This window comes from Rattus norvegicus, chromosome 7 (genome assembly GCF_036323735.1).
Source record: "Rattus norvegicus strain BN/NHsdMcwi chromosome 7, GRCr8, whole genome shotgun sequence".
NCBI classification, from domain to species: Eukaryota; Metazoa; Chordata; class Mammalia; order Rodentia; family Muridae; genus Rattus; species Rattus norvegicus.
This window is the reverse complement of record NC_086025.1, coordinates 49361794-49385687: the sequence shown is the minus strand read 5'-3', so window position 1 is coordinate 49385687 and position 23894 is coordinate 49361794. Positions and strand designations below refer to the sequence as shown.

At 42.9% G+C, this 23894-nt stretch overlaps 2 protein-coding genes across 6 annotated transcripts in view; one reads left to right on the top strand and one right to left on the bottom strand.

Moving 5' to 3' along the window:
- Glipr1 (GLI pathogenesis-related 1) overlaps positions 1-12109 on the top strand; it is a 25612-nt gene extending 13503 nt beyond the window's left edge. The window contains exons 2-8 of one of the 4 annotated variants that reach the window (XM_039078708.2): positions 396-524; positions 1046-1445; positions 4605-4844; positions 8793-8878; positions 10799-10884; positions 11772-11798; positions 11894-12109. In XM_039078708.2, the coding sequence (XP_038934636.1) occupies positions 1272-1445; positions 4605-4844; positions 8793-8878; positions 10799-10884; positions 11772-11798; positions 11894-12036 (756 nt within the window). In that variant the 5' untranslated portion in view covers positions 396-524; positions 1046-1271 and the 3' untranslated portion in view covers positions 12037-12109. Of the gene's footprint in view, positions 1-380; positions 525-1045; positions 1446-4604; positions 4845-8792; positions 8879-10798; positions 10885-11771; positions 11801-11893 lie in introns of those variants that run through there. The other 3 variants (XM_039078709.2, NM_001011987.1, XR_010052953.1) reach the window with 3 other exon arrangements.
- On the bottom strand, positions 11466-23894 carry Krr1 (KRR1, small subunit processome component homolog). 2 transcript variants are annotated; one of them, XM_039079121.2, is made up of 10 exons: positions 23352-23502; positions 20965-21137; positions 19720-19854; positions 19358-19483; positions 19194-19277; positions 18035-18091; positions 17064-17234; positions 14082-14159; positions 13902-13995; positions 11466-12980 (listed from the first exon to the last, which is right to left on the bottom strand). In XM_039079121.2, exons 3-10 carry the CDS (start codon positions 19816-19818, stop codon positions 12838-12840), a joined length of 852 nt encoding a protein of 283 aa, XP_038935049.1. In that variant the 5' UTR covers positions 19819-19854; positions 20965-21137; positions 23352-23502; the 3' UTR covers positions 11466-12837. The 2 variants fall into 2 exon arrangements, with proteins under 2 accessions (XP_038935049.1, NP_001101564.1); NM_001108094.2 differs by lacking the exon at positions 23352-23502 and adding an exon at positions 23670-23894 and having other exon boundaries at positions 12460-12980.

Below are 23894 nucleotides of genomic sequence, written 5' to 3'. Positions count from 1 at the left end.
GCAGCTGCAGATTTCTATTCATTCTCCTGGTCCTCTGGGTCTCTCTCCTGTCCCCTGCCCCCATTCCCTTCCCCTTCCAGTCTCCTACCCACTTCCCTCCCTCTCTCTGCCTCCTATGATTATTCTGTTCCCCCTCCTAAGGTGATTCAAGCAGCCTCCCTTGGGCCCTCCTTGTTTATCTTCTTGTGGTCTGTGGATTCGTCATGGGTATTTGGTGCTTATGGCTAATAACCACTTAGCATACTATGTGTGTCCTTTTAGGTCTGGGTTACCTCACTCAGGATATTTTCTAGTCCCATCCATTTGCCTGCAAAATTCATGATGTCCATGTTTTTCATAGCTGAATAGTTTTCTATTGTGTAAATGAACCACATGCTCTGTTTCTATTCTTCGAGGGACTTCTGGGTTGTTTCCAGTTTCTGGCTATAAGAAGAAATCTGCTGTGAACATAGTGGAGCACGTGTCCTTGTGTGGTGAAGCATCTTTTGGTTGTATGCCCAGGAGCAGTATAGCTGGGTCTTCAGGTAGAACTATTTCCAGTTTTCTGAGAAAACCACAAATTGACTTCCAGAATGGTTGTATAAATTTGCACTCCCACCAGCAAATAGAGAAGTGTTCCCCTTGCTCCAGTCCTTGTCAGCATGTGCTGTCACTTTAAGTTTTTGATCTTGGCCATTCTGGTTTGTGTAAGGTGGGAATCTCAGGGTTGTTTTGATTTGCATTTCTTTGATAACTAAGGATGTTGAGCATTTCTTTAAGTGTTTCTTGGCCATTTGAGTTTCCCCTGTTTAGCTCTGTACCCGATTTTTTAATTGGGTTATTTGGTTTGCTGGAGTCTAACTTCTTGAGTTCTTTACATATTTTGGATATCAGCCCTAGGAACCCCTAGTCAAGAGATAAGGACACCAACTTACCCAGGGAGAGGGAAGGAGAGGAGGAGGGGGAGGGGGGAGGGGGAGGGAGAGGGGGGGAAAAAACATGAGTTGCAAACCATATATGGAGAAATCCAGTGTGTAAGTTTCGTGACGTCATGTTTTGCTTTCAGGCTTCTCACTCTGAAGTAGGCTGTGCTTCGTAAAGCTGGCCATAAAAAAAAAAAAAAAATCCAGTGAACTGAAGATGGGGCTCAGGAGCAGAGCACTTGTCTAGCATAAACAACCCTGGGTTCATTCAAGCTCCAACATGGAAACTGTCTGCAGACTGAGCGAACCAAGCATTCTATCAGAACCCTGAGGCCCTGGATTCTAGGTCCAGCAGCAGCCAGAGGGACCATGCAGGTCCTCCTCGCTGTGATGGTCTGGATGGCTTCTTCTGCGTCTGGTTTTTCATATACAGCAAGTACTTTGCCAAAAATAACAAACGAGGACTTCATCGAAGAATGCGTTGAAGTTCACAACCACTTTCGGTCAAAAGCGTATCCACCGGCCGGGAATATGTTGTACATGGTGAGTTCACTGGCAGGGCTTGGAACACATGTCAGTCGGAGGCAGCTCGCCTGCATTAATTTGGGTGTGGGTGCTGGGTAACCCTGAGTGGGGTTTTTCTTTCTTTTTTTTTTCTTTTTTCCTTTTTCTTCCTTGTAATGAATGTGTGCAGTAAATCAGCTTGTGAGCAAAGTCCATCGTGACCGCCCTCGACTGCCTTGAGCAATACCACAGACATGATTCAGTTCTTTCTGCACACTTCCTTTCCGCAGCCGTGAGCAGCAGACTACTCTGTTGTGGCGGGTTTTCCTATTAATGCTTGTGAGGTCTCTTTTTTGTGTCTTAAGGGTTTTTTTTTTCTTTCATTATCTGCTGTGTAAAATTATGGTGTTTCGTTATGACAATTCTCGGTGTGCTTAGGTTATACTCCTCCCCGTCGTCCTCTTGGCCCTCATCCTCTGATCCCTCCCCCTTCCACATTTCTGTGGTCTTCGGTTGTTTTTCCTCTATACTTCACCTGTCAGAGGACATCTGCTTTGTGTTACTTAATGTGGCGATCCCCCAAGCCCATCAATTTTCCTGCAAATGTCATAATTTTGTTCTTGGTGACTCAACAATACCCCTCAGTATGTTTGTAGAAACGTATCTGTACATGTGATACTTTCCTTACCCTTTCATCGAGTTGGGAACCACTGGATGTAGTCCATAGCTTGGATGTTGTGAGTGGTGCTACAAAAACGTGGCTATGCAGGGATCTCCAGAGTGTGTTGACTTCATTCCTGTAGATATGTGCCCAAACGTGTTGTCGCTGAATCGTCATATGCTAGTCTTATTTTACAGTTTTTGGTGATACCAATTTCCATAGTGGCTGAGCTAATTTACATCCCTGTCAACAACATTTATGGGCTTTTTTCCCCTCGCCCACAAATCAGTGGACTGAGTAGTCGCATTTCCCTAATGGCTAAGGATGTTGAGCTGCGCTTCTCTGAAGGACTGTGTTCATCTATTGGTTGTTGGATTTTTCACTCTTCGGGTTTAATGCTTTGAGCTCTTCATAGATTGTAGGTATTAATCTGATGATGGGTGAGTGGCTACCATGCACTTTCTATTTTCTTCTTTTAGCCTTTTTCTTCTTTTTTTTCTTCTTTCTTCCTTTCATTTTTATTTAAACTTGATATGTAAATGAGGCTGGCCTGGGACTGAGATCTGCCTGACTCTATGGCCCCACCTTCAGTGTCATGGTTAAAGGCATGTAGCATCATGCCCAATTTTTCTTCCATTCTTTTGGCTATGCCCTCTCTCAGGTAATGTTTGTTTTCACTGTGTCCTTGAGTTTAGTCCATGCTGTCTCACTTGTCAGTACTTATGTATTTCCTGAGTCACAGAAGCCTTGTACAGAAAATTGTCTATCCTTTATATATTGGAATGTTAGCCAAAGTAACTGGGCAAAAGAGAGAGAAAAAAAATAAAAGCCACAAATAAAAAAAGAAGATGTAAAATTGAGAAATTAGGCCATGGCAGTTTCAGGTCTCATATTAATTAAGATTTGTAATACATTCTGATTTGTTTCTTCTACTGTAAGAACCTGTTTTGGTTTTTCTGGTTTGGTTTTTTTTTTTTTTTTGTTTTGTTTTGTTTTGTTTTTGTTTTTGTTTTTTTGTGCTTCTGGGTATATATATATCCAGTTTGCCCAGCACCATTGGCCTACTGTCCTCTTGCATTCATCTCCTTGTCTGTTTGATGTCAATACCATTCTGTCAATTTTGACTGGCACTCTTGATTTTGAAATCCAGATTGACAAGTCCTTTTGTGCTTCTGTGTAAATTTTCAGATTTTTTTTTCTATCTTTAAGAAGAAAGCCTTGGAAGCGTGGTGAGATCTGTAAAGCATCTTTCCTTTGAAAACACCTACCCAAATCCATGAGCATAAACAGCCTTCCCATCCTCTACAGTAGTTGGTCTCTGCCTAGTGCTGTGACCCCTTGGTACAGTTGGCCATGTTGCAGTGACCCTCAACCATGAAGTATTTCTGTTGCTTCTTCCCACCTATAATTTCGCTATTGCTATGAGCTTTAAGTCTGTTTTTGATGAGAGTTGCAACTCACAGGATGAGAACCACTGATCTAGTTCTCTCCAGCCTGTCTTTAGTGTTTCTTAGTTTTCCTTGCATAGGTCTTTTACTCCCTTAGTCAGATGTTTTCCTACATATTTTACCGTTGGAGAACTATCAGGATGGAATTACTCTGGAGGTTTGCTTTTTGGACCGTTCACCATTCCTTCATACAAAAGCTACCCATGTATCCCATGCTGATTTTTATTTTCTCTGCTACATCCCCGGACTTGTTTACTTCTTAGAGCTTTTGGTTATAAGACTGTGTCACCTGCAGACATGAATGCTTCTACTTCTCTCTGATTCTTATTCTCTTACCTGATCACTTATTTGGACTGACTGCTTTTGTGTTACGTTGACACAAGATCTAAGAGTCATCAGACAAGGAACCTCCGTTGAGAAAATGCCTTCATGGAATCAAGCTGTAAGGTGTTTCTCTCTATTAGTGATCTATGGGGGAGGGTTCCACCTATTTGCCATCCCCGGACTGGTGGTCCTGGATTCTATAAGAAAGCCGGCTTGTTCTATGAGCAAGCCATGGGAGGCAAGCTAGTAACAAGCATCCCTCGATGGGCTCTGCATCACCTCCAGGATTCTGCCCTGTTTGAGTTCCTGTCCTGTCTTCTTAGAACAGAGGTGTGGAAGTGTGAGCTAAATAAACCCCTTCCTCTCTTGCATTTTCTTCCTGGCATGTCTTTGGAGCAATAAAAACCTACGACAGCATTCTCAACCTAGTTAGCAGGTAGAGACTAGTAAGAACTGTGTTGCTTCGGGATTCTGCCTCATTTGTCACTTTGACTCTACTCTCGCAGGAACTGGAGCCTGGCCTTAAAGTAGTAACATACTTAAAGCTCATAGCAGTAGCAAAATTACAGGTGGGAAGAAGCAACAGAAATACTTCATGGTTGAGGGTCACTGCAACATAGCCAACTGTATTAAGGGGTCACAACACTAGGCAGTGGGGTTTCCACATCTGAGTTGAGTAGGCGAACAGCCTTGTGTTACTAGTCTTACGTTTTTTGAGTGAGAGATTTCTTTCTTGACTCCTGTATTGTTTTGATTATTTTTCAGTCTTGGGACCCAAAACTAGCCCAAATTGCAAAAGCGTGGGCACAGTCTTGTGTATTTCAACACAACCCACAGCTGCATTCGCGAATACACCCAAACTTTACTGGCCTGGGCGAAAACATTTGGCTTGGCTCTCTATCCCTCTTCTCAGTACGTGCGGCCATCCTCGCCTGGTTTGAAGAAAGCCAGTACTATGACTTCAGCACTGGGAAATGTAAAAAAGTCTGTGGGCATTACACTCAGGTAAGTACTTCCCGACAGCCTCCAGGAACGACCCATTTAAAGGTGGAGAGATCTGGACTTGGTGTTGAGAGAATATATCATGAGCCAGTAGGAGTATAATGAGAGGAAAACCTACGTGAAGACATTACGTTCGTGGATAATATCATATGCAATGGCCATCAGTCTAGGCAGTACAAGACACTCACGGGAGATGACATTGTGTTCCTTAAAGCCTTGCAATACAGCTGATAAATGGATTTGAAATGTCTTCTCCCTAGCTAAGTGGCTTTAGAGAAACATCATCATCTCTTTAACTGAGTTAGTTGATGTATGGATGTTAGGCCCTCTTCTACATGTTTCGTTAAGAAGTGAAAGAGGCTTTCCGCTTAGGAAAGTAAATGCCATATTCACTGACTAAATGGATGTCAGAGTTACTTTCTCCTAGACTTGGGAATCCATGGACATTCTCCCATAAGGAGCTCTCTCTTCTGTAGGGAAGACAGAACATGGTCGTCTACTGAAGAAGTCAGGACCACTAATTTCTTCTTCTTCTCATATCTCATATGAGAGATAGGATTTTGAAAATTAGTTGTTTCATGTGCCAAGGGTCAGCCTTCCTTTTTCCTAGATGAAAAGGGGGAGCTTACACATTGAAGGAAGCTTCTGCTGTCTCAAGTCTGTGTGACATGAACTTGAGTTCACCCCTCTTGTTCTGACTCCCTGGGATGATGGATATGAGCCTGTTAAAAAGTGAATTGTCTTCTGACTGCTACCTACTTTACATGTTCAGCTACTTAAACTCCAATTAGTGCACAGGCTCATCCATAGACCTTGCGCAACTTCTTTACCTGGTTTCTTTCTTTTCATTTGACAAACTCCATTTTCAAGAACTAACTCCTCTAACTACACCTCTTATTGTGTGGAACACAGTGTGAGCCCTCGCCAGATAGTTTCTCTGTCATCTTTGCTCCTAGGACTTCCATCGACTTCTCTTAATTGCACTAGCCATAAACACACACACACACACACACACACACACACACACACACACACACACACACGTGTCTCCCCAAATCAGGGAGAGCTCTCCTGAAAGCCAGAAACCATCCACAGGTGCACACTGCTCTCCCTGCCTTGCTCCTTCTTCTCCTTCCTCCCACTTCTGAGGTTGTAAAGCATTGTCATATAGGCGAGCGAATATGGCAGAGTGAGATATGCAGGGTCTGGACCAACACTTGTCGGTAGCCACTTTACAAAGAGTGGAGTCCTGGAATCTAGCTTTGTAATTGATGTAATTGATGTTAGAAGATAAATGCTTGTCTAAAATTCCTGTTTCATACTTCGTGGGGTGGTGTGGGGTTCAGACTACTCAAGTCATTTTCATGTTCCTACTGGGAAGTTACCTAAAGTAGGAATTGAAACTTGTACTTCCCCTCCTCTTTTGAAAATCAACTTGTTTACATATGCTGCCCAATGATAACGGGAACAGAGCATAAATTCAAATTGATTATGAGACTAGTATAGTGATGACATACTAATTCAACATTTTAGCTTTATGTTCATTGGAGATGGACTAGCGAGTTTTTCATTAAAAGATTCACTGGTAGGCAAGTTCCAGACTGCATTTATGGACTAGGGCTACACAATCTGAGTTCATATTCCTGCCCTGACCCCGTGAGCCTGACTTTGCTTCTTTTACTAGTAAGTATAGATAACAATAGGTCTAATGGGATGGCCTCACATTCAGTAGGTAGTCCAAGTAGGCCCACAGAGAGCTTCCTGTTTCATCTTCCGGAATGCTGGGATTACAGGTGTGAGATACCATATCCAGCTAAGCCCAACTTTGAAAACAATTTTCAAGGTCTCTCAAAGGCCTGGAACATGTTAGAAAGCGGGGGAATGGTTTCCTCAGGTAGTGGGGTCCAGACAAAGGAAGATAGATAGATAGGTCATGAGGTTTTTCACTTAAAAGGGATGTTGGGATTTATCCCCTTTTCTGTCTGGTTTCCTGGCCACCAGGAGGTATGACTAGTTTCCAGACCCTCATCACAGATCCAAAGGCAATGACAACTGACCATTCAGGACCCAGAACATGCCTTTCCACTGATATTTTGTCACAGTGACTAACAGCTAATATACCAACTACTAGCAATCAGACATTTCCACCTGCCTGCCCTCAGGGACATACCAGTATCTTTATGTCACCATTTGTCCCCAACAGATGCAACAGGTGTGACACATAAGACCTCTGCCCTATATGGTCTTTATTTAACCTTGTGACTTCAAAATTTGTATCTCTGTTTTCCCATCCTCATAACTGCAGGTAGTTAGGCCTAGGACCTAGCCCAGTCTTTACTGGGATATTTAACAGGCAGCTCAAAAGGAACATGCTTCAAACAGAACCCTGTGCCCAAGTTCCTACCCACCTTACTTGTTCCCTGGTTTTCTGTTAAAAAAAAAAAAAGATAGACAGACAGATAAATAGATAGATAATACCTAGGTCCCAAGCCGATAGATAGATAGATAGATAGATAGATAGATAGATAGATAGATAGATAGATAGATAGATAGAACCTGGGTCCTAAGCCCAAGTGCTCCCCGCCACACACTCAGAATAAAATCCAATGTTCTCAGCTAGTCTTGTGAACTCCATCAGCTTCTAGGAATTCTATCACCCAAGAGTGAGTTACCACATTTTCATTCCTATACTGCCCAAATAAACCTCCAGAATTGCCTCCTCCTTCCTCTGGTCGTCTCAGTCCATCTATTCCATAAGTGCCAAGTGGACTCAGAAAGAGAAATATTTTTCTTACCTACCAGAACTCCTTCAGTCCGCTCCCTTTGATCTCATCTGTGACTGTCCCCCCATCAGATTAGGCCTCCACTCGCCCTTTTTTTTTTTCTGTCACCCTAACATGCCAAGCGACTTTTACTCCATCAGCCTTCATCCCTGAGAATGGATGGCGTCCACTGTCAAAGCCTTCCCTTTTGCCTACATCATCACTCACATCTCGGTTCAAAGGTCATTCCAGAGACGTCTTCCTCAAAACCCTTTGAATCTTGGCTGCTTTCCTCCCTTCAGACACTCCTTCAAGTTATGTCTTATCTTGTTGCAGCAGCTTTCTGTAGGAAGCCCCGCTTAGAGTGAGCACTGGAGAAAACAGAATTGCTAAGCACATGGGTTTGTTTTCTTCCATGGAAGGAAGGATGATGATGCCCGGTCACCTGGAATGCTGGAGTCAGGGTGGCCAGATAATCCAGAGAGCATTCTATTAGGAGCCAGTCTCCACTTGAATTGTCCCTGAATCCTAAGAATTGTCTAGGCTGACCTCTGGGCTTTTTCCTTATAAAAGAGACCCCATGTACCCTGCCATCCTCCAGCGACAGAATACATCCTTACGCTTATGACAAATCCTTCCTCTGCACTAGGCCCTAGCCCTGAACACGGTTTATCAGCCAACAGAGCTCACTCTTATTGTAAAGGTCAAAGGGGCTTTGCTACATTGCAAGGGAATTTGATGCAGCCACCCTGAAGCTTTGTTAGAAGATCCCTTGGAGACCTTTCCCCCCAGTTTGACTGTGCTGAAATGTGTAAGAGAATTAAACCCCAGGATCAGGCTCTGGAAGATTTCATCCAGCCTGACTGACCAAGTCCGGCTCTTCCTAGTTTTCATTGTCACCTCTTTGTGGTTCATTTCCTGGCTTGCAGTGACAGCTGCAGGGACCCTGTGACAGCTTTCCAGCTGTGCATAAACATAACCTTGTCACTCACGTACATGTTTATTTTACACATGAACCCATGCACCCTGTGCTGAGATTAGAACTCAGGACTTGTTCCAGCTGAGTTCTGAGTGTTTAAGCTTTCCTTAGTAGACTCTCTAGGTATTCCTTAGCACAGATCTGAAAGCGTGATCATAACCAAATGTTTACTTAGTCATTTCATGGTAAGAAGTCTTCTTGTACTTTCAGATTGTTTGGGCAGATAGTTACAAGATTGGCTGTGCAGTGCAACTCTGCCCCAGAGGAGCAAATTTTATTTGCAACTATGGACCAGCGTAAGTGCCTGAATTCTAAAAATATGTTAATGTAGGTATTCATCTTTAATATAGAAAAATCTAGGACAAGTATAAAGAAAAAAAATCTCAAGGCCTCTAAATCCTCCTGCCCAGAGACTCACTACATTAATATTGTGTGTGTGTGTGTGTGTTGATACACACATACATGTGCTTTAAAACACTAGCATTCATCTTTAAAAGTCACAAGATTAAAATGCTTGCTGGCGATGTAAATTGATACATTAATTCAAGGAAAGAAAATTGACATTAACTTGTTTTGTTAAAAACCAGAGCCAACTTTTGCACACTTCGAAACAAAGAACCAAGGTGGAATTGCTCAGTTCACCCTAGCTGCTTCAGTTCTTGAGACAGTTGAATTTTTCAGATACAAACAGCTTAGCTTCCAGTGGTTATAAAAACAGTGGGTGATGCGGAGTCGTTCTGCGTGGGAACAGTCTGTGTTCCATGTGTTGGCTTATTTTCTGTTGATATTTTTATTCCTTCTGTACAGGGTGAATGTTATTTCAATTTCTCCTGTGTTTCCTGAGAGTTGCTTGTGTCCTGCTATGTGGTCAGATTTAGAGAAAGTACTATGGGCTGCTTGAGAAGTATGCTCTAGTGTCTGGATGTGACGTTCTAGAAACATGTTATAACCTATTGACTCCAGGGACCACAGAACAGAAGAGGGTGTAAGCTTTGAACCTAAGGATAGCCTAGTGTTCTTTAGGGACCACCACCTGAGGCCACCCCCTTGGGGACCTTTGCTCATATTCTGTCTTCCCTTTCCCAGGTTCCCAAACCTCCTATCCCCCAGGTTTCTAGAACAAATTCAAAACTATTCTGCTTGATTGTAGAAAATGATAAAGTCTTAAGGACCCACCCAAACAAATTCCAGGTCTTCCTAGTTTCACGTTTTCCCCAAAACGAATCTACCAATTTTAAGTGACATTTTCCCCACTTCTTTTAGTTTGGAACACACAATTAAAAAATAAGCTAATAGTGATTTAATCACAGCCATTCTCCATCTTAGGCTGTTTATGGAGTGCTGTGCTTTCTAACAATGAAAGACAGCATAACTATATTTCATTCCCAGCCCTACATGCACAGACATGTATGTCTGTATCTTCTAATCTCATTTGGTTTCACGTTAAGTTGCTTCAGAAAGTAGCTTTTCGGGGGTCAGGGCTGGGAACGTGGTACACTGATAGAGCATTTGCCTAGTACGGATGAAACTGAATTTCATCTCCAGTACAGCAAAAATGGTAAGTTATCCTCATTTTAGGTATAGAAAACAAGTCCAAACAAGTTAGAGATATCAATTACTGAGCTCTCTCTATCTTGTAGATATTTGACTATGTAATAGTTATCAGTTACTATCACATTTATATACAAATAAATGTTTTCTAATTTTCTTTGTCTTTTGGAGGACATTACCTCAGCCAAATGGTAAATCTAGTAAAAACTGTGATGGCCTGGTACACGGGAAATTCCAAGTGTAATAGCATTTCTAGGATAGGCAGTGTTTGGGTGGAAGTAATCACATGTGCTATGGGTTAAGTAGAACAGAGACCAACACAAGACACTTCTAGATGTTTTTTCCTGCTTCACACATATCAACTGACATCTTTGGCAAATTATTAATCTCTAAGATCTTCGGTTTCCTTACCTGCTAAACAGAAACAAAAACAATTCAGTCTCAAGAGTCCTCATAAATGTGACGGTATAAATTATACAAAGTTCATAAACACAGGGTTCACACGACACAAGCCCTCCGAATACTAGAGCCTTCCACTTGCTCCAGCTCTGTGATTTTATTAGCATCCTGAATCTTCATCCATATCACCATTTGGATTTGGCCAGACATTCAGAGTAAAGTGCAATTGTGTTGGGGGCTCCCTCTAACGGTCTTCTGCTTTACAGAGGGAATTACCCAACGTGGCCATATAAGCAGGGAGCCACTTGCAGTGCTTGCCCAAAGGATGACAAGTGCCTGAACAATCTCTGCAGTAAGTAAGACCACAGTAAAGACTTCCAGAGAGTTAGGGGATAAGCATGCGCTTTGAGCTGGCCTTGGTAAGACGCAGAGACCAGCTCAACACACCAGGCATAGGGAAAGGATGCGCACGCACAAGTCTGGCGGATAGAGCTACAGACCTGGAGGCCTTGTATCTCTCCATGCTAGTAGGTAAGCCAGACGCTGGGCAAAGCTGGGGCTGCAGGAAAATGAGAGAAATCTGTGGCAAACACTGGAGAACTGGGGATCTTTGTTCAGTCGCTGATTCTAGAAAGCTGTAACAAACCAATAGTTTACTGTTCTCAGATCAAACATTTAGTTTAACAGATTGTCCTTTAAGACGTCTATTTCTCCACGGTGTGAAGGGAGGTGAAAGCTACTGCAATTATGCCAAGCCCATGGTTCTGTGCTGTCACATCTGTCACAGACTGCCTCACAGCAGCAAGTTGATAAGCCAGATGCCTTGCTAAGACTCTGGGCCTGCTGGGATGGACGAGAAACTGCCGCCTCATCTGTCATAAATAGTACCCTTACACTTGGGGAGGAGCGTACAAACTAAAGGAAATACTTGTGTTATTTAAAACAAATATTTTAATCTTTAGCTTCAACCATGGCTCAAAATCAGATTCATCTAGTAGTTGTGGCATATTAAATGATTGTTCCATCCATTTCAGTAGTTATTTCTTTTGTACAAAAATTCACATATCAAGTTCATATAAACACTGAAAAAATACCATACTGACACAGCGGCAAAAACTGGACTGTATCTTGAAAATCATGGTACTTACTTAAAGCCAAATCAAGTTCTTGGTTATAAAGAAAAAATTAGAAACATGCTTCCCCCCTATACCTAACTTTTTCTTAATTCTGGTTTTACAGCTAACCCACAACGAGATCAGGTCTCACGTATGTATACAAACCTTAAGTCATTTTCATGGGGCACTATGTAGGCTGGGCGAGCACAGCACGAGAAACTGAGTACATTCTTGTTTGTTTCACAGGTCACTCTGCTGATTATCCAAAATATCTACGTAACAGATACACATCGCTCTATCTCATCGCTAAGTCAGTTCTCCTATTACTGTCTGTCATAATTACCATTTGGGTAAAGCACAAATATCCTAACTTAGTTCTTTTGGACTAATGCCCTGGTTAGGGGACAACTTATTCATATGTGGTGATTTTAAAATGTTTCAATAAAATCTTAGAAGAGTTAACTTGTCTTTCTGCATTGTGAATTCAGACTGACCAGGTTGCCACAGCTAGGCTTTCCAGTAAGTAACGTACTTGGAGTTCCAGATCTGCAGTACTCATTTTGATAATTTTAATTCCCCCCAAGAATACTTGCTGCTCTTCAACGCGCCAGTGTCTGACTTCCAGCACCCACGGTGTCTCACTACCACCTACAGCTCTAGCTCCAGAGGATTCTCTGCCCTCCTCTGGCCTCAGCGGGGTGGCCGACAGGCACGCACATGCTTACTCCAAGACTAGATACACTATCTGTCTTGCTGGGATCATTTCCTCAGTCAGAATAGAATAATAGCAACAGAGACATGGAGGCCTTGGATTTTCTGCTTGTGAGGTTTTCTTTTTAAATTCTGGAGTAAAATAACAAAATCGAGTGAAAATTTTCCTCAAAACCAAATCTTTTGGGTATGTTTACAAAGACCAGTCAATGGCAACAAACATTGATGAATAACAGTCTCATTACAAAAATCTGTACAATTTAAAACAACAGGTATTCCTAAAACATCTGGGCAAAGTGTGCCTGGGGCTGGTTGGGCACAATGAATGCACAGGCATCCTCCACCTATGTATTTACAAAGTGCACGTCCATGAGCAGAAGAAAACGGGTCAGGATTTTCTGAGTTTGACTCAGCTAAAGTCTTTGCATCTCAAAATCCTTTACGAAAGGAAACAGTAGAAAGTCCGAGTCTTTCCAATGTTACTTTTTTCTCTTCTGCTTCTTTTGGTCAACCTCCATCTTGAGCTTAACTTCCTCTGCTGTAAGAGCGCCCAGCTTCTTGGCCTTCGCCTTCTTAACCTTTTCCTTGATGGCAGCCACATCAATCTTCGTTTCAGTAGAAGCTGCAAAAGTTTAAAACAGATGCAAATTTCAGACTATCTTTTAGAGGTCATCTATGAAATAGAATCTTGTCTAAGAATGATTGGTCAGGACAGACTAACTGAATTCAGTTAGTCAAACTTCATTCTTTTACATGTCACTTGATTTGTACTACAAATGATTTTATATTTGGAATTTAATCATTAAGAAGCCAATTTTTCCACACTGCCCGCAAAATAATTTAAAATTATATTTCATGAAAAATAATAGGTACAGATAGATCCCTTCTGGTTTCAGTAACTTTAACAAGGCTTATCAAATTAAGCTAGCAGTATTTTAACATGATTTTGTTAAAACTCTAATGTGACAGCATCTAGTGGTCTTAATAGGTCAAACTATTTAACCAGTATCAAAAGGCTGAACTAAATACAGAAAATTTTAAAAGGATGTAACTTTTTCTTACCATGAAAGAATTAAAACTTAAAATGTACCGTCCAAACAGGGCAGACCCTGGAGATACAGGCATTTTAAATTGTGTTTCCCACTCATCATGCTAAGGTTGACTTTGGAATTACTCTGACAAGTGCAACCAGAGTCAAAGAAAATGAAGAGGTCTGATCAGAATGAGGCCAGATGTGGTTAAGGTGACATGAAGTTTCTCCTCTTGGCACCTTATTATTAACACTTTGTTTTAAGATGATGAGAAGTGTGTGTAAACATAGAAATGTGTGGCAACAGTGTTTGGGTGTCTTCAGAGATTACATGCGGCTCCGGGGTTACATCTTTCCCAATAACGAATCTAACCCCAGCACAGGGCAGCCAACCTAAATTATAGAAACCTTGATGGTCACTTTTGCCTAGGCTTGTGAGCTAATGAAACCAGTTGTTTCTTAGAGGTTGATATGCACTCTGGGTTTGCTTATCATATACTACAGGTATCTTACCTTCCTTTGGCTTCACAGCCGGCTTTTCCTTAGGTGGAATAAATGCTTTGTTTCGTTCTTCCTGCCTCTTTGTAAGAGCTTCTGCTTGTTTAGCCTACATCAGTGAAAAACGCCTTAGTAAAACACAACTGTATAACAAACTGTGCTGGTGATGTTGTGTGTAATCTGAAAAATCTTTACCTTGATTGCTTCCATTTTCTGCCGCTTCTTCTGATTCGCCTTCAAAAAGTATTCCCCACTAGCCAGTTCTTTGTCAACCTATTAGAAAGAGTATCTACAGTTAGACCAGAAATAATGGACACAAGGGAATTTCCTAAGCAGTCAGTGTCCTTGGGGCCAGAAAGAGTGTGGCATCAATTCTATGATTACTGATCACATGAGAGGTTAATACAAACGTGGAGCTAGAACAGAAGGTGCTGCTTGTGAACCATATGGCTGATTCAGGTAGGACCAAAGGTTTGGGTGTCAGAAAAGTATGAAAAGGAATCAGATGAGTTTGGGAGAAATCTGAGCCTCCAAGAACGTGGTACTCATCTTAAAAAGGATAGAAGCTCTGGCACAAAAGAACGGTGAAAGGATCTAAGCCAGGTGTGGCTGTGCAGGCTTTGGATCCACACACCCAGGGAGGCTAATGCAGGAGGACGGAGCTCAAGGCCAGCCAGGGCTTAGACCCTGTCTCAAAAACAAAGAGAAGCAGGCAAGCCAAGAGGAAGAGGGGACCCAAACAAAGCCACTGTCTTAATTCTTGTACTTTCTTACTTCAAAGTTCCTTAAGGTCGGTATCATTACCTCACTTAGGCATGAGGACACTGACCCACTGACAGGTCAGATAAAATAACTTGTTTACAGTCTTGGAAAGGTGTGAGCACAAGGCAGTGGAGGCACCGCTGTTTCAAGAAACTCATAGGGCCTCTCCCTCCGAGCCAAAGTTACAGGTGCATAACCCTGTTTTGGGGTGAATGAGCATGAGAACACAGTATCAACGAGAGAGAGACTAAAGTACTATAATTACAAAGCCCACAACAGTGGCATAAGGAAACAAAACACACAAGCATCTTGGCTACTGAACAAGAGAAAATTCATCTACTCTACAGGGAGAGGGGTGAGAGGGAAATTGCCAGCAGACTTAGGGCAATCCTCACTACAACCCAGTAAGGTAAATAACCTGAAATCTGCACACTAGCCCAGCTCTAGCCAGGACCTGACATTATTGCAAGAGGCTACAGCCTTAGGGAAGGACTGATCCAGGGACCACAAACAATGCACATGTCTATGTCTGCCGACCCAGACTCCACCACACTGAGCTATCCGATGAACCTGACTTGGCCCAACACAGTACTGACCCATGCTTGCTGGGTGTCTTGTATTGTGAGGATGAGTGTTGGGACAGGGAACCACCCCCTTCAAAATGCTCGCCTTGTGGAAACCAAGGGGATCGTCAGAAATATGAATGTAAAGCAGTGTTAGGGCTGGAGGCAGGCACCTCAATGGCCCCAGCTCTCTAACCATAGAACAGAACAACCTATTGTATTCTGACAGGGCTACACAGAGGGACCCTAGGGCAGCTGTGGTTTGAGCATCACACCTTGAGCTATCCGTAGTGAAAAAGTCTAAAACTTTGCTGTACTCCAGCCTTGGGGACACAATGCCATCGAAGGATGATAGTTCTGCTTCTGTGCTGTCCCTCCCACCTGACTACAGTAATCCTGTAAGGACTCAGTGTGAGTGTCACAAAGGGGTACTAAGCTTCCTCCCAGCTTTCCTGTGGAGCCTCTGGGCGAACACCACTGACTAGTCAGAAATAAAGACAGAAGAACCGTGGAGCAATGATCCAATACTCACCAAGAAAAGAGGTGAGACCCAAATAAAACTATTAGGCAAAGGAGGATATGAAAACCTGTATTAACTAAGTACAAAAATTCACTAGCAGTTAGTACACACCTACATGTCAATTACAAAACCTGAGGGGATGAAAAGACCTTCCCTGTTACTGGATTCAAGGAATTAATCTTGATGAATGCCCATGTCACCACAGCAACCTATGGAGTCAACGCAATTACTGCTCTTCACAGATGGGAAGAGGCAAGCCTAAAGTTCATATGGAGGCCCAGAAGACCTTTAGTCAAAGCAATCTTGGGGAAGGAGAAGACAGGCACCATTCCTGGTTTCAGGACGTAGCTCAGAGCTGTGGAATCTAAGCAGCGGGCTGGCAGCCCCCCTGCTGTAATGACGTCCTTTCCTCTCACTCTCCTTCCTTCCTTCCCAGCGTAGATGCCACTGCCTGGCATTCCCAGGGCTGTCTCACTTCCAACACCATTCTGACTAGTCCCCCTCCCCCAACCACCGGTCTTCAGGGTTTCCCTGAAAACTCCAAGCACAAGTCAGTGAGGGGTGGAAGACTGTGGCCAGAAAATAGTTTGTTTAAACCAGAAACGACATAGTAAAGACTGAATACTGTATGATACAGGCAAAGAAGGGAATAGTAAAACAAAATCCCAGATAGGTGTAGATCAAATTCAAGCATGAAGAAAGACGTTCCATGGGTTGGGGGAATGCGAGACAAGGAGGAAGAGTCTAAGGAATTCTTTCCTGATGACCTCAAATATTCCAGAGCCGTAGAATCTGGATCTGCCAGGTGTGGGAGGGAACAGAAAGGAACACAAAGGACTGCCACATATTTAGGCTGGCAGAAGTTGAAGACACAAACTTTTAGTAATTTAACCCAAAGGTACGACTTTTCCCCACTTTAATTTTTTGCCTAACTCCAATTTTTGAGTTTCCTGAGAGGGTGTGGCTAAAGAAAGTGTACATGAGAAAGAGAAGGGGGAGAAAGGGAAGGAAACCCTGGCTGTGAGAGTGGCGGAGAGGACCAGAAGCCAGCTGAGGAACAAGGACAACAAATGCATGTGTGAGTAAGACTTTAAAATGATAGAGTACACAGTCAAAAACTGTTAAACTCCTGGGTAGCTTTCAGCTCCAGAACCCTGGCTGCCTGACACCACCCCCAACACAGTTTACTCACTCTGGGATGCCCACTCCCACTGTGGGCTAGCAAGTTCTCATGTCCTAAACACACGCACATCCACAGCCAACCCAAACGCTCAGTACTGTTTCCAAAAACAGGACAAAGTCGTTTCGTCCACACCAGCACTGGCCACTGACCTGACTTTCGGGCTGTGGGGGAGGGAAAGGTGTGTACTCCTTCTTGACACTCTTCTTCTTCGGTTCCTTGCGCTTATTCACATTTTTGTGCTTGAACTGTGGCAAAAATCTTTCCCAACTTTGCGATCGTAACTCAGAATCTTTTGCCAACTCCCGTTTAATCATCAAGGTCTTTAGGCAAATACATATAAATAAAACTAAATTTTAAAATTCACACATTTGTTAACACATTGCTTCTAAAAAGTAAGGGACGAGCTCCTCGTGTATTCAGAATGAAAGCAATTGCAATTAATTAAACCTGCACAACTGGGCAAATATCGGAAACTCTAGAGTCTGGATCAAACGTAGATACGATATGAAAACAAAGTTCAGCTTTCCTGCCACCTTTCATTAAAATGCAACTTAGCAGCACGGACGGTCCATTCGTAATTAGCTGGTGCTTCCTGTGAGTAGGACACTTTCGGTATCAACTGCGGTATTCTAAGTCCCAGGAATTTAAATCAGTTTTACCCCAATCTTCCGGACTTTCCAACCTTTGAAATGTAAGTGCATTTCCCACAAGCACCCATCAGCAAATGGGTCACTGCACTATGGCTGCATTCCTGCCTAGTCAGTCTCTACAAGGTGCAAGCATTAAATCTCAAAGGCAGCTTTAATGCAACCTGAGAGTCCAGACTTTGAAACAGGCAGAATCCTACTGATACCACCTATAGTCAGTTCTGAGAGGCTTCTCTTCACTGTACTAGAATGCTACAATAACAGACAGTATTTCTTTTCATAGTTTTTTACAAGACAGATACAAGCACCAAAGGAGAGCTGGGGTAGAATCTGGTGGGACAATTTCTCCTCTCAATTCACCCAAAATACTTTTGCTCTAGCTCTCTGCATATTACATCTTCATACAATATTTAGTTTTCAGTTTGTGAAGTTGGAAGTCTGACAGTCACTAATAACGTATAAACAAGACTCACTTTAATGTTATAAATTGGATGGATATTCTTCATGGTATCAAGGACTACTTTTCGAACCTGAAATTTACAGAGAAAAATGAAGCAGTCACAAAGATTCCAACAAACTGGACAGAAGAGGATTAGGCTCCTGTAACATATCCCATGAATCAGAGACTGTGGCCACACTGAATTCACTTTCTTCTATTGTTCTCAGTGGCTTCTCCACCTTCTGTAACAGCAATCAGCTTTTTTAAACAAAGCATGCTTCATGACGATGGCCATAGAGTAAACAACTAACAAAATACCCAAGTCCTAGAGGTACTACTGACTTAGGGCGAGACAGCTGGGTTTAAGAGTCAAAAGAGGGTTCAAACCCTGGCACAGGGGCTACAGCTCAGTAGACGAGAGCTTGCCTACTGTGCACAAGACTTTGAGGTGGATTTCCAGCACTGCAAAAATAGTAATTGTTATAATAATAAATAGTAATTCTGGGACTATCACATCGTGTAAGAGTTGATTAATATTCCCATTTCAGTTGACATCTGTAAAATGGAGATAAAACTGTATCTCAATCTACCATAAGATTTGATATGTTATCTCTGCTCCATTAGAAAAGAGTAGGCAACCTATGAGTTAAAAGTCATCAGAATTACTTCTAATGGCATTCCAGGAGGGGCGCAAACTACAGCCTGCTTCAGCTCCATATGATAAGAACAGGACCTGACAGAGAGCTGTGTCCCACTGGCTTTCTCAAAACAGTTGGGAAGGCACAGAGATGTTTATACACACACTAGAATAAAAGATCCTGTAGCTTAAAGGGAAAGGTTTCAGAGTCTGACCTCTACTGGCTACATGTGTTACTACACTACCAGGGCCTCTGCTCAGTATCCCAATGCTGATGCTCTCAGGTGAGCTACTAGGATCTGAACTTAAGTCTAACGGTGGGAAGGGTGAGGGTGCACAGACCTAACTCAGACCTGCATGCCTCCACAGCTGTCAGAGGTTGCCCGAAGCACCTCACTTGACAGCCCTCAAGTAAATGACAAACTATTTACAAATTAGAAATCAAAGCACATTCTAAAGATATGAAATGATATAAGCCATTACTCAATGAAAAATTCTATGACAACCAAGTTACTTCATTTTTGTCTTGGTGGAAGCATCAGGTCAGAGCTCTCACCTCTTTCAGGCCACTGAAAGGTCCGATGGCCGACACGGTGTTCCCCTGAACCATAACGTAACAGTTTGTCAGGAGTTCCAAAGCCTGAATCAAAAGAGCAAATCCAAACTCAGTGTGCTCAAAGTCAACAACAGAGATGCTCGTGCCCCAGTGATGACAAATACCTTCAATGTCGATCCTTTGGGACCAATAAGCCGCTGTCTTCTTTTCACAAATCTCTCTTTATTTCTCACTAGAGAGCCGATTTTAATGATATCACATGCGACATCATCCTGAAGTATCCGTATTGCCTTTTAGGTGAAGGAAAAAACAAAGGATCAGCATTCTTCTTTTCTAAGCCCAGGCTGATAAAATACAAGCACGAACATGAACATCTGAGGGAGGGCAGATGGAAAGACACAGTATCACAGGCTGTGGAACAAGCTCCCACGTTTCCCTCAGGCCCTGCCCACCTTGTTTGTGTGAGCAGAGTCTCTCTCTCACTGGCCCAGAGCTCACCAAGTTAATCCCCCTGGCCCAGACACACCTGTTCAAAAGAGACGCTCCTTGCTAAGAGCTTTATTAGGTCTCGGGCCCTAATGATGATGTAAGGGTCAAAAGTCTTCTTTGTTGTACAAACAGTCATGCTACCTTCAATCAAGTCCAGCGTTGCTTTAACATGCTACAAAAAGAAGGAAAGAACACAAAATAGGTTCAGTTGTATGTAGATCATTATAGAGCTGATCCCAACCAAACCATGAGCCTCTGTGCCCGGAAGCTAACTACCAAAGCCTCTCAACTCCCTCCCTCAAATAAACTGGGTTGTTAAATACAAATGATGAATACTTCATTAATTTCACACTTGGCAGGATGCAAGAAAGTGAAGCAACTGTAACCCAAGACTGAGAAATGAATTTTCCTTTCTAATTTCTTTCTACCTGGTTAAGGGACTAAATACAAAACAAATTACCACAGGTTTACAAAGAAGCAATAATTAGCAAAAATGAGCTCTACTCTCAATAACAAGAATCACATGTTTAAAAAAATTCCCTTCTGTGTACACAGGAGCAAGTGAGGAGGGAAAGTGCACATTTATACGTATGCACACATAGAGGCCAGGGGTCAACTCCCGGTATCCCTCCCCAGGCACTGCCTGGAGCTCACCAAGAGTCTCGGGTCTTCTGCCTGCACGCTGGCCGCTTACACGGAGTCTGGGGATGCAACTCCAGTCCTGATGTGGCAGTACAAGCACTTTACCAACTGAGCGACCTCCACAGCCCCAAGGACTGGATTTTAACAGAACAAAGAAAAAAAATGCTCTTTTCTGACTCTTGACCCTTTCAGGAGAATCCTGCATTACAGCGAGCCGAGAACATTTCAGCACCAGCACTCTGGAGATTTGCCAGCAGGAAGCAAGCACAGCAAAGCTGGGTGCACGGGCACGTGTTTAAAATAAAGTCTGAAGCACGGCGTGCATGGCTCACTCAGCCAAGTACATGAGTATGCGATAACCCCTGCTTGCCGGAACAGGTAACTGTAGACAGCCTGAGGAACCTCTAAAATATTACGAGGATAGGCATTTCTCAAAATACTTTATATTGTGCACAAAATTAAAAAGAAATGAGCTCTAAGAATAAAGGTTACCTATATCCTTTTAAGTACTAAGGAACCAAATTAACCAGCTATGTTGGTGTTTCTGAAACCAAAATCCACCAGCGCACACACAAATTTCATTAAAAGCAAAGGCATAAGAAGAGCAAAATCTCAAAAGAATTGTTTAAAACCAGCATACATGTTCATTCAGGGCTTTCTGGACCAACGGCCAGCACTCCTTCAGGTAAGCCTCTCGGTATTTTGGGAACAAGGTTGCAAAGCTGCTTTCCTCCAAGAGTCCTCTGGGATTGTCCTCTTTGGAAAAAGCTGGTTCCTTCCAACCATCAGGTACAGTGAGGAGCTCTCCCTCATCTACAGAAGAAAGAATTTACACATCACATGTCAATGGCCTCCACACACACGGTGCACATTCTGTGCACATCTTCATAACATTTCCAATGTACTGTATCCGTTTCCCTGAGTTTTAAATTTTTCAGCATCAGGACCATGGCTCTATCATCATCATCATCACCATCACCATCACCACAACCACAACCACCATCACCACCATCACCACTATCACCATCATGCTGTAATAGGACCACCTGAATACACGGTGGTTGCCTAATCAGAACAGTTCTTTGAGAAAAAGGACACTTCCTTGTATCCACTGTAACTGGAATGCATTAGTAGATAACAATTACTAAGTCACCTTCACTGCACTATAATGTGGTTCAAACACCCTATTACCACCTTTATCCCTTATTATTAGTAACCTTTCTGACTTTTCCTGGTATAGAGACCCACCCCCACATGACTGTGTGTATGTGTAAAATTCTTAAAAGTGGATTCTGGTGTACCATGTCAATTAACAACCACTGTGATAGAATTTTAGGTTTTCTAAAGAGCTTTCTGCACACCTTTCAACAGTAAAAGAAAAGGCACTGTTTCTATTTCCACTTTATAGGAGAAAATATTAAAACCGAAAGGACTGATGTGCTAGAGGGACAGACACTGAAATGGCCTAGAATCCTGACAACTATATGAGATCACCTCTGGAGAGCCTGAGCCACTTCTCCAAACTCTCTGTCCCAGGTCTTTACAAATCCCTCAAATCCAATAGCTACACATTAACTAGACCCAAAGAGAAGCAACCATCCGTGATCTTGTAGCATCTGCACACCTATGGAAGTCTGTGGGGTATGCCATCTGGGGCTCCTTCCCAGAGATCTGTGCTTAAAGAATCTCATTCTGTCCTCGGTAAACCACTGAGGTCTGAAAGGCAAGGCCCTTGGCCCATGCTATCAGCCCCACTTAAGAAAATGTGCTTTTTACTTCCACTCACATCCACTCTGCGACTCCTGGTTCAAACTCCTGACAATGGGTCCTCATAAACCATTCATTCTTCAATACCTTCATTTTAAGAATGCAAACTAATATCCTATAAAAACCGGGAACATGAATTGTATTCTGAGTGTGTACTGATCCAAGTTAAACAGTGCTGTCAATCCGTAAAAGGGAAAGGAGACCCCTACAAAATCACTGAAACAGGCAAAAGAAATAAAAGCCACATTCACAACCCCGGAAGCACTAATAGCCCCAAAACATGTGAAGCTGTGCAACTCCATCAGCCACTGGTGAAACCCAATTATAAACACAATCAGATAAAATTTCTTATCTACCAAACTACCCATTTTCAAAAGTGAAATTAAAAAAATCACTGTAAATTTGGAACAATGAGAAATTTCATCTATTAGGGAGTTGCACTGGCCCAGCTTCCCCACCATGGTTGACTTTGCCCTCACACTGCGAACCTAAACAAACCTTTCCTAAAACAAAGACAAAAACCCGGCACAGCTCCTTCCAGTAGCATTAGCATAACTTGAAGATACCCTGCAATTCAGTGTCTAACCCTTTGTTCCTAAAGAAACGCTTGGGCATTACCAGAAGACATTCGCAAAGGTGCTTACAAGAGCAAGCTCAAGGCAGAGCTCAAATGTCCACCAACGGGGGAATTTAAATATTACACAGCATCACACCTACAAACATCACCTTGGTTAAATAACCAGAGAAGCTAAAAGACACAGCATGCATGGAAGCTCCTTTCGTTCTCCTGTGATTCAAAGGCAAAAATCGAAGCGTCACGTTAAAAATCATCACGGCGGTAGATAGGTAAATTCGATGAATTATTCGGGGTACCAGAAAAGACGCTATTATCTGTGATTGGCACATTGGAAACTTGTCAATTCCTCAAACGTTGGTTTGAGCTTTAACCGGCGTCTATTTTACGTACTTGCCGTACTTACCGTACTCAGTTTTTAAATGCAACAGTTACAAAAACATTTTCATATTGAAGGTAGATTAAAAACAAAACTATCACCATAATTCAAGAAAGCAACCAAACTAGGGCAGCAAAAATCAAACTACCGGTCAAAACTAAAGACTGAGCTGCGCCATCTAGCAATTTACTAATCAGATAAAAGTTCTGACAAAACTTCCCATTTACCTCCCTCCCCACCTTTCTCTGTCCGCCTCACTCACTCTTCACCCTCAACGCTCACCGCACAAGAGGATTATCTTGCCCACCTGATCCCGATCCGCATCCTCTCAACTTTCCCTCCCCATAGCTCAACAAAGTACGGCCGCGCCTTCCACAATTTCTGATTCCTGGTGCTTTTACCGGAGCCAGAAGGCACTTCAGCTACTCTTAACAGGGACAGTCCCTGGCAAAAACAGAGTTAGAACACGTGGCCGGCGCAGTCAACACCCCCCCTAGTCATCGGGAATTGCTCCTGCAGGCACTGAACAGTCTAAAGGAGGCTTAACCCAAGCGCGCAGCCAAAGAAGGAAAAGCGATGCTTCGAAGTCCCCCAGCTCCAGGTTTCGGTTCCCGCACTACCTCACCTTGGTTCTCACGCTTCTGTTTCTGCTGCCGAGAGTCACTTTTTCGAGCTTCTTTGGCAGGCGTGTCTACAGAAGTTGCCATCTTAAAATTGCTTCCGGTGCTACCGGAAGTGGAACTGTCCTTTAATCCCGCCGGCTACAGCGTCTCTAACGCAAAATGAGTTCCGCATGATCCGGACAAAATCTGCGCGGTCTCTACTCAGACCAACACGAAGCCAAAACAGT

What these genes read in the sequence shown, in the direction of transcription:
- Krr1 (NM_001108094.2), bottom strand. Translation starts at nt 23,751, where the DNA reads ATGGCAACTTCTGTAGACACGCCTGCCAAAGAAGCTCGAAAAAGTGAC. An exon ending in ACAGAAGCGTGAGAACCAAG is followed by an intron (nt 21,138 to 23,669) that starts GTGAGGTAGTGC and finishes TTTCTTCTGTAG; the next exon opens with ATGAGGGAGAGCTCCTCACT. An exon ending in GGCTGTGAAGCCAAAGGAAG is followed by an intron (nt 12,981 to 13,901) that starts GTAAGATACCTG and finishes AAACTTTTGCAG; the next exon opens with CTTCTACTGAAACGAAGATT.